Source organism: Propithecus coquereli, unplaced genomic scaffold (assembly GCF_000956105.1).
Source record: "Propithecus coquereli isolate 6110/MARCELLA unplaced genomic scaffold, Pcoq_1.0 Scaffold336, whole genome shotgun sequence".
Lineage (NCBI taxonomy): Eukaryota > Metazoa > Chordata > Mammalia > Primates > Indriidae > Propithecus > Propithecus coquereli.
In genome coordinates, this window is record NW_012149019.1 from 1001047 (window position 1) to 1011552 (window position 10506).

Genomic DNA, 10506 nt, shown 5'->3' on the forward strand with positions numbered 1-10506 from the left:
ACACAGAAGCCCTCCATCCAACCTGGTTGGTTCTTGGGTTTTTTTTTTTCTTTTTCCTCTCCTCTTCCCTCCTCTCCTTTCCTTTCCTTTTTTGTGGAAAGGGAAAGCAGCTTCTCCCCCAGGCTTTCAAAGAGCCTCTCTACTCTTTCTAGTGCCTCATTTAAGCCTGGTTTGACCACAATCAAGGGGGGGTTGGAATTTGCCCCAAATCAGCCCTCCAGCCCCCACAGAGGGCCTAACTTTGTAGGGAAAGACTGTGTGTTTACCATCCGAACATTTTTAGGGACTCTAAAATGACATGAGTAGGAATCACTGCCCTGGGAATGCATATTTCTATAAAGATTTCATTTCAGGGATTAATTTGAATAGTTATCATTAACCTTTTCACTTTTTCCCTAGATCAAAGGGTAAAAACAAGTCTGAACCACACAGGTCTCTGTTTAACTGTTGAGGATTCTAGCAAAGTTAATAAATGTTTTTATGTGAAGTAGAAGACAGAGCGGCAGGAAAAAGGAGGGAAGGAGGAGAGAGAAGGAGATTGGCAGAGATTAAGAGAGTACACTGTTTGGACTTTCGTAAGTTTCTTACACACGCACGTCTATACCTCTGGGTGTCTGAATGCAAAGAGAAAAAAGCTCCAGCAGTCCGCTAAGCTGACTCGGCCTTCGAATTCCAAACCGAACACAGTTTGGTTTAGGTTTTTCAACAGCCGCTAAACCAAGCAGTCCACAGAGAGGCAAACCGGAGGGGGCCAATTAGGAAGGTAGAAATTAAAGAATAAAGAAAAGAAAAAAGCCAAGATGAAAGGTCCAGCGCAGAATGACTGACAAGCCAGGAGAATGGCGGGGGCGGGGAGGCGGCCACGCCGGCGACTGACAGGTGGGCCACCAGGCGCGAGGGCAGCGGTGCGGCGGGAGGTCCTCCCACCGGGGGGCAGCGCGGGCCGCGGCGGCGACGCCTCCCGAGCGGGAGCAGCGGCGGAGGAAGCGGAGTGCCAGAGTGGCGGGAGGGGGCTGCGGCAGGAGGCGGGAGGCGGGAGGCGGGCGCGCCGGCTCCCACGCCGGTCTCGGTGCCACTCGCCCGCCGGCAGCGCTCCGGGCTTGTCCTCTCCCACCCCGGGCTTGTCCTCTCCCACCGCCGCGACGCAGCTGCCCGGACCTCCCGGCCGCCTGGTGTGCAGAGCTCCCCGAGCTCGCCCGCGGGGAAGAGCCAGGCGGGGCCCGGGGGGCCCCCAGGGCAAGCTTTCTGGCGGAGAAGCGGGAAGGCGACCAGGGGATGAGCGGCTGAGGGCGGCCCGGGCACTGACGCGAGTTGGGGCCGCAACCTCTGGCCTCTGGCGGCGCGATGTGCAAGTCCCCGGAGAAGCCCTAGCTCGGTGCGCGCGCGGGGCGGAGCGCGCAGGTGGGGCTGCGCTCTCCGCCGTCCGCCCTGCGCGGTGCCCAGCCCGCGGGAGGATGGGCGCTGGCGCCTCGGGGCCGCGCCCGCCGCTGCTGCCCCAGCGCTCGCCGCGAGCCCGGCGTCCGGCCCGCGCCCTGCGCTCATGTATGTAGGTTGGGCGCCGGTCGGCGGGGTGAGGGTGCATGCTGGATGGCGGCGCCATGCGCGCCGGGACGCGCCTCGGCACTATTTCGCCGCCCAGCTGCTCGGGAGGAGCCCCCTCCCCCAGCCCAAGTTTGTAAATACGGGGACAATTATCCTCGGGCTTAGGTCGGCGGGGCCAGGGCAGGGGGTGAGTAGAGACGGGCAGGAGCAGAGCCCTACTGGAGGAGGGTTGAGGGGGAGGGGGACAGACGCACGGGAGTGCGCAGAGTGGGGGGCGTTTGGGGACGAGGCGGATAGAGCCTGGATTGCCAGTGCTCTGCCGCGTCTCGGACTCTTTCGGCCCCTTTGGGCGGCGGAAACTTTGGGATCCCGCAAGGCTGGCGGGGATCCGGCGACCTAAGAGGGGCTCGCTCCCACCCTGCGCCCTCGAGCCCTAGCCTCTCCCACCGCACACCTCTGCTGCCCGGGCGACTGCTTACCGCCTGGACCGCCTCCGGGTGGAAGCAATTACAAGACCGAGCGCTGCGGCCGGCGACCCGGCTCGCATCGCTGCCCAGAGCCGCCGAGTGGCCGGCCCGCCCGCCCGGCGCGTGTGGTCCGCCGAGCTGAAGCCCCGGGAATCCGCGACCCGGCCGTCCGTGGCCAGGGCATGCTTCCTTGCAGCGGGTATTAGGGTCGCGGGGAGGGGTCGTCTGCTCCAGGACGGGAGGCATTTGAGAAGTTGTTGGAAATGAATCGCGGAGTCCCTAGGCGAAGCTTGTTACCCCCTCCCCTTACCCCGCACAAACCCCTAGAGCAAATGAGGAAGGGTTTCCCTCTTACTATATCGTACATTCGTCCGTCTCTAATTCCACTGCGGAATTCCCCATTTAATAACTTTCGGGAAATGTGGCCAGACCTAGGGAGGGACACTTGCGTGCCTGAATTATGTGGTTCCCGGCCGAGCTTTGCAGGGGGACGCGGGCCCGGCTCACTGCATTCCCATTTCCAGCACTAATTACGCTACATCAGAAACACCGCCAGCCGGTGTTTTTCTTGAACTTCGCTGTCCATGTATTCCTCCACCATTTGCGATGTCTCAGAAGCCCGGCCGTGCATCGACGCTGGGCATGCTGCCCCCGCCCCCGTCGTCCAGCTCGTTAATCTAGAGCGATGCCGGAGCCCGGGTGGGGGCCGCGGCGCGCGCGGGCCGCGGGGCTCAGTTGTGCTGCTGTTCTCTCCGCAGGGACGGCGGCTCCCGGCTGGCGGCAGCGCGCCCACGGGCTGTGAATGCGACTCGCCCCTCGGCCCGGCTCCCCGCCCGCCCGCCCGCCGGGACGTGGTAGGGGATGCCCAGCTCCACTGCGATGGCAGTTGGCGCGCTCTCCAGTTCTCTCCTGGTCACCTGCTGCCTGATGGTGGCTCTGTGCAGTCCGAGCATCCCGCTGGAGAAGCTGGCCCAGGCACCGGAGCAGCCAGGCCAGGAGAAGCGCGAGCACGCGTCTCGGGACGGCCCGGGGCGGGTGAGCGAGCTCGGGCGCCCTGCGAGGGACGAGGGCGGCAGCGGCCGGGACTGGAAGAGCAAGAGCACCCGTGGGCTATCCGGCCGGGAGCCGTGGAGCAAGCTGAAGCAGGCCTGGGTCGCCCAGGGCGGGGGCGCCAAGGCTGGGGACCTGCAGGTCCGGCTCCGCGGGGACACCCCGCAGGTGGAGTCCCTGGCCGCCGCCGCCCAGGACGCGATGGGCCCGGAACTCGCGCCCACGCCAGAGCCGCTGGAGGAGTACGCATACCCAGACTACCGCGGCAAGGGCTGCGTAGACGAGAGTGGTTTCGTGTACGCAATCGGGGAAAAGTTCGCCCCTGGACCCTCGGCCTGCCCGTGCCTGTGCACCGAGGAGGGGCCGCTGTGCGCGCAGCCCGAGTGCCCGAGGCTACACCCGCGCTGCATCCACGTCGACACGAGCCAGTGCTGCCCGCAGTGCAAGGAAAGGAAGAACTACTGCGAGTTCCGGGGCAAGACCTACCAGACTTTGGAGGAGTTCGTGGTAAGAAGCGAACGCCCGTCGGGCGACTTTACACTTTACAGGGAGCGGGTAAGGCTCTGGTGCTATAGTCCTCGCTTTGAAGGAGGGGTGCGCTCTGGTTCTCAGAGGTGCGCCATGCTGCACTCGCGCCCCTCCAACAGGACTCTCAGTGCAGGGGTAAGCCTTCAAAGACCAGTGTGGCCAATCCGTATTGATTCCCTCAGTGTTCACGACAAAAGGGTTTCATTAGAATGAAGCCCACAGCACTGAAGGGGACCGACCCAGCAGGTATTGGCTATACTTCCACTTTAATTTATTGCTTCTAATTTGAAAGTGTTACTGGTGAAATGCTCAGCTTGTTTTCAAACACAGGGTAATTTACCATGCCATGTGGGATATATTCTTCAACTATTAGCTAATGAAGAAAGACTATTCATATAAACAAACCTTGTCCCTAGATTATGTGTTCAGGGTACCATGCAAATATTCTAAAAATAAAAGAAAAAGAAAATGTTTGTTCACTGGGTGCCAAAACATAGTGGATGGCAAAACCGAGAAGTACAGTTTATGGTTAAAAACTGTTTCATTTTAAATGAATAGTATTAATAGTAATATTAATAGCACCGGCCATTTCCTTAATGCTCACTGTGTCAGCCTCCAGGCTGTGTTTTTCCCCATACGTTAGTTTAGTTAAACATATCGTGCTGGAAAGTAGATTATTATCTATCATCTCCATTGTTATGGAGAAGAGAAAGACTGAGACACAGAATATTTAAATAATGTGTTGAAGCCAACATAGCTATTAAGAAGCAGATTCACATTGTCAGACCAATAAGTTCTACTCCAAAGTTCATGCTTTTAACCCTATTATCTCCCCACTGGGGAGCTAGTTTGGATGGAAGTGCTGCCCGGTACACAGTAGGTGCCAGGTAAATCCCTGCCTCTTGGCTGGGGGACTGGGAGAGCGATTCCAAACTCCCCAAGGTAAGCTCAACCTTTGGCCTACGGTGGCTTGGACGTTGATTTGACATACCAGAGGTGTCCCCTTCCGGCCTGCAGAGGGCGTCAGGGACCCTGCAGCCGCCAAAGCAGAACTGGGGAGGCAGGCTGGGAGGAACCTGCTGGAATCCCCTTCTGGGATTAGATCTGCTGATTGCGTGGCCTAGGATGTGAAGGGCATGTAGTTAATGAGTTGTAGCAATGAATTGCCTACTGAGTGTTGTAGAAATATAAAGCCAGGAAGGACAGATCTATAGATACTGTACAAAGTGTGGAAAGAGCACAGGAATTTAGAGTAAGGAAACATGGGTTTCCATTCTGGCTTTGCCCCTAACCAGCTGCAGGATTGGAGCAAAGGACATGTTCCCTCTGGGTTTCTTTTCTCTCATCTGTAAGATAAGGGACCAGCTAGTTCTATGGCTGATCCAGCAGGATACAGCTCCAGGCATACATTGTTTAATTACTCACCGTTGGGGTCAGCCCTTTGGGGGAAGGCAACTTTGGTTAGAAACTCATATCAGCCAGGCCCAGGTGATACAACATTAACTAAGTCAGGAACCCTTCCCTCAAAATGCTTCCTGTCTCCTGGGGAGTCTGGTAGATACCTCTCCAGATGTTTTGGGTGCAACACAAAAGTGCACAGGCAAGTGTGGCCAGGAAAAGGAACCCATGGTTTTAGAAGAGCCCAGTGAAGGGGCCTTCCACTTTGACCTGGGTCAGGGTCCCAGGTGTGGGCCCAAGAAAACAATTCTTTTGAGTGGTTTTGTATTTCTAAGATAAAAGAACTCTTCTAAGGTGAAAGATAAGCAGTTGGTTTTTAATTAATAACATTTGTTGTTTGCACTGTTTATAGTTCCACAGTCATTTGTTAGAACTGTCCCATGGGCTAGGCCAGGGAATTAAGCACTTGATCTAAAGAACCCACACACTTCAGGTGGCCATTCTTCTACCTGAGATCACAAGTAGAGAGAATTTAAACTTCTGTTTTAGTAATTCATTGCTAAGTGCTAGAAGCCATGAAGGGGCTTTTGTCTATGGGGGAGGGCAATCTCTGATTCCTGTTTACAAAAATTTGTGGTCAATAGGTAGAATGTGTTTTCAAACTCTGGGGATGGGAAGTGATACTGACAACAGGGAAATTGGAAATATAATTTTGGGAAGAATTAAAATACCAGTAAAACTATTTTTGGAGTATTAAATACGTCTTCCATCTTCAAATAATATTTCATTCTTAACTTTCGTGCAGTCATTATCAGATATGGGATGCACACATGTGTGAATGTTGCAAAGTTGTTACACATTTTTAATTACATGCCTACTCCTATAGAATGACAACTGCATGAAGATTTTGTTGTATTATATCATGTTTGTTCATTTCTGTTAGTATCAGGAAAATTTCTAGGCATTTCCCTAATTTAGTATGGCTGGTCATTTAGCGTCTGTTTTTGTTTCCTTCAGAGTGCAAAGGAGGACACAATACTTTGTTGAGGGTGTTGAAAAGATGAACGTGGAACGGTATAGGGTCCGCTGTGAGTCCCAGGTTTGTGAGCTGCAGTAATGGGGATTTGTTGTCATGCGGAGCACTAGGGCACAGCAGTTGTTAATGTGCCTGCTCTGGGAGTTCCGGGCTTCAGAGAGAGAGATAAATTGTAGCCTGTAGTTTGCATAGCACAAAGTATATGGAAAATGAAAAAGCAAAGCATTTTCTGTCTGAAGTGATTTGAATTTCTCTGAAGAAAAGGTGATTCAAATGGAGATTGTGGTACAATAGGGTCATGCTTGGAACACGTTTGCCTTAGCAAGGAAGGAGGGGAAAGGAAGATTACCCAGGCTTCGTTCCCTGTGAAATGCACAGGCCCTTCAGCCATCTGTTCTCTGCTTCCAGAGAGAGAGAGAGAGAAAGAGAGAGAGAGAGAGAGAGAAAACTACCGATGGAGGCTGGACCCTCCCTTAGTGGCCAATAAACTCCAGAGCCAGCATGGGCCTGTGATGTCTGTGATGCGCAGGGCATTTGGCTCCAGCGGGAGAGCAGCTTCTGCCTGTCTTCCTGGGCTTCCCTTTGCTTGGGCACATTTTCTTGCCTTCTCTGTCCTAGTTTCTGTCCAGCCGTGTCTTTTTCCTTCTCTCCGTACTGTTTCATCCCATCAAACTCCCACTCCTTACAGCCTGTTTGATCTCAGCTAGATATTGGTTGAAGACCTCACTGATTCCACAAAATACCATTAAGCTGCTAATAATGAGAATAATAACCTCGTTCCTCCAGGGATGCTTGTAATTTAATTTGTACATCCAAATAAAAACATAGTTAATAGTAGAATTTTCTCCACTGCCTCTCAAATTATGCCAAGTGTCTTATTCTTCAACTTAGAGGCATCCAACTTAGAAAATGGAAGCTTCTCTATCGGTTTATATTTTTTATATAATAAACGGAAAGATATTTTCATCTGGTTTCTACTTCCTAGAATATATTAGTCTGTTGAGCCACAGACTGGGTGGTTTAAACAACAGAAATTTATTGTCTTGTAGTCCTAGAGGCTGGAAGTCTGAGCTCAAGCTGTGGGCAGGGTTGATTCCTTCTGAGGCCTCTCTCCTTAGCTTGCAGATGACAGTCTTCACCCCGTGTCTTCACATGGTCGTCCCTCTGTGTGTGTCCCTGTCCAAATTTCCTCCTCTTATAAGGACACCACTCATATTGCATTGGGGACCACTCTGATGACCTCAATTTTAGTTTGACTACCTCTTTAAAGACCCTGTCTCCTAATACAGTCACATTCTGAGGTACCAGGGCTCAAGACTTCAACATATGAGTTTTGAGAGCCCACAACAGTTCAGCCCACAACATAGGGTGTCAATGACCAGAGCTGACCTCTTAGAAACAGGCCCAAGGAGATAGAAGCATTGGGGTGGAGGAGAGATGCATGAGCAGGCATGAGTAGAAGAAGGTGTTGATAAAGAAGGCACAGAGTGAGTGGTAAATAAACTAAATGCCAAATACGCGTAACTAAGTGGCCCACCTTGACCGTTCTGATTCTGTGTCTGTCCATTCTGAGTGTCACTGTAGCAGTTCTTATATTAGTTATGTGAATGAATCTTTGTATCATAGATAACTAAAAGGTGACTAGAAGGATCTCTGTTGAGCAGTTTTAATTTTGCCCCATGACTGCCATTCACTCCAGAACTGAATCACATTTGAAATCTGTTACTAAAAAAATGACCCTATTTTGATCAACAAAACAAGTTGTTCCCATGATGGGAATCCTGGTCCCCTGGAGAACTGTAAAGGTTGAAATGGGGGTTTGCAGGCTTAGTTCATGTTTTTAGAACCTAGTGGAGTTTATGTGACTCTGAACTAAGGCTGTAGAGAGTAATTCAGACTTCACATTTCTTTGCTTTTGGTTGGTATGATGTCAGTCCAGTGTGTCAACACTGGTTATCATAGCTGATCAGGAGCTCTGATTGGCGATTGTATCAGCCTTTGAAGAGAAAGAAAAGATGAATTATTAATGAGTGCTGCTTGCTAGACTGTCTTTCAAAGCATGAGAACTGTTGAGAGGGAGATAACAGGAAGGGGTACTTGTAGGTGAAACAATTTGGGACCACTAAGTTAAACTAAATCCTCTCTGACAATTTCTGTATCTGACTTGATATTAACCCCATTGCAAAATCTCATTTCCAGATTTTTATCAATGAAAAAATATTCTAATGTGAAATTTGGAACCAAAACCTCCATCTAAATAAATCTCTGTTGCAATTTTGAGAAAGTGCCAGTGAAGAGAAAGCCACAGTTTTTCATACTTTTCAGTCTATTCTTTGGCTAATGTTACTTAACCGAAAACAATGCTACTGTTATCCAGCTCGTGACTTGATCTGTGTAAAGTTTATGTTCTTTCTGTGAGCCAGCCTAGTGCATGGGCTGCCTCTGAGTTTGTTTTGGTTCTCAGTAAGATTGTGCAAATTCCGAACCTCTCAGTTTCTGCCTCTGCCTAAAAACATTTGAACAGCACCAACCTAAAAAAAAAAAAAAAAAGAGAGAAAGAGAGAGGGAGTCCATATGGCTTCTCTCTGGATTTTTTTCAGATGTATCCCTAACTGAGGTAGGAGAAGCACAACTTTAAAAACTGCTTATTTACATGTGAACAGCACCAACCTAAAAAAAAAAAAAAAAAGAGAGAAAGAGAGAGGGAGTCCATATGGCTTCTCTCTGGATTTTTTTCAGATGTATCCCTAACTGAGGTAGGAGAAGCACAACTTTAAAAACTGCTTATTTACATGCGCCACATAGTGTGTACGTGTGAAGGAATTAACACCAAAACTGGCCTTTTATGATGGACAGAAGGGAACCGATATTTATTCAGTACCTATATTTTTTATACATTGACTTTTTTCATTGGTGATTCACACAACAGACTGATGAGTTGGTAGTATTTTTTTTTTTTTTTTTTATTTTAAAGGAGAGAAAACTAAGGTTCAAAAAAGTCAAGTACCTTGATCAAGGTCATAGTGCTGATAAATGGCAGAGCCAGGATTTGAGTCCCAGTCAGTGGAACTCAGAAAGCTGCGCACTTGCAGCCCTGCCACAGTGTCTTCAGGACCACGTGGTGATGAAGTGGCATTTTGTGGTGGCAAAGAGAATTTCAGGTACCTGGAGAAAGGAAAATTTATACAGGCTTGGAGCACCTGGCCCACATTTGTGTCCAATGAATGCTTGATCCATGTGGCTAAGCATTTGTTTACATGGATTTATGTCATATTTGACTTAGCCATCTAAGGTAAAATAAATGGTAGGTCCTTCGAAGTTTGAAATCTGGAGTTGAAATGAGAATCAAAGCACTTAGTCCCAGGAGCTCCCCAAGGGCAAGGGAGAAGCCCTCCAGGAGGTAGTGGATAGAATGCTGGCTGTCAAGAGGTGGGCAGGATCCCAGGGATTATCAGACCCTCATGGGGAAAATAGGTGGTCTGAGGGCCAGGTCTAGCCTGAGGAGGTGTTCTGTTTGGCTCATGGGGTATAAAACATTTGTTTGACTAGTGCCAATATTCGACAAATGAGAGGTTTATATAAATACCCAGACTGCCTATTTCTTATGACAATGGGATGATTCTCCAATGGCAGCCATCTGCTGGTGCTGAGCAGGGATGCCCCTTGGGGAGGTCATTTGCTCTCCAGCTCACCACATCCCCACTTGGTGGGCGTGTGAGTCACCCATGGGCCTGTAGACACATGACTTTGTAAGGCTGCTCTGTTCACAGGCAGAGGAATTTCACCTGAGAAAATTGGTGCCCATTCACAATGATAGAGCCAGTTGATAACTCGAGAAGGTTTAGGAGCGTAGGTCCGATACTGTCGAGTCCTGTCCCCTTCATTGTGGGTGGAGAATCAACTTCAAGGACTTTGAGGACAGGGTACTTATCGTCTTAAGATGTCAGTGTGAACCCTTGTTCCATTTCATCCTGTGCCCCCTGCCCACCCTGCCGGACAATCAGCAGAGCCTTGTTTTCTGGTGGGAAAAAGTGGGTAGTAGTCTGCATTTCTGTCACTTTGCAGGAAGTAAATAAGATACTTGTAAAAGCAGTATGAACCTGTGATACAAAGCTTTGAACAACGAGGGCAAAGGCCTGCTCCCAGAGTTGGTGTGGAGGTCCAGGCCAGTTCTGCCGAGTGTCAGCTCACAGAGAAGTGGTCGTGCCCTGGCATGTTTTGGTTTCTGGGAGGACTGTCTGTAGATGCTCTCAGCTTCAGGGCTGGCTCCACGGAGCTGTGTCTCCCCATAAAACATTTCCTACTCAGACACTATCCCCAAATCTGATAAATCTCAACAGAAAAATCATTCTTAAATGTATTTCGAAATATTTTGAATACCATGTGCCAGGCACTGGGCTAGATCCTGGAGATAGGATGAGAAGCAAACAGATCCCTCCAGGGCACAGGCATCAGTACTGTGCTATGTGACATGTTGCGAGGGCC

The 10506-nt window shown here is 50.3% G+C and overlaps 1 protein-coding gene across 1 annotated transcript in view; it reads left to right on the plus strand.

Moving 5' to 3' along the window:
- The first annotated feature begins 1052 nt into the window (after nt 1–1052).
- VWC2 (von Willebrand factor C domain containing 2) overlaps nt 1053–10506 on the plus strand; it is a 138248-nt gene continuing 128794 nt past the window's right edge. Inside the window, exons 1-2 of the mRNA XM_012650632.1 lie at nt 1053–1542; nt 2768–3566. Coding sequence (XP_012506086.1) covers nt 2871–3566 — 696 coding nt within the window. The 5' untranslated portion in view covers nt 1053–1542; nt 2768–2870. The remainder of the gene's footprint in view (nt 1543–2767; nt 3567–10506) is intronic.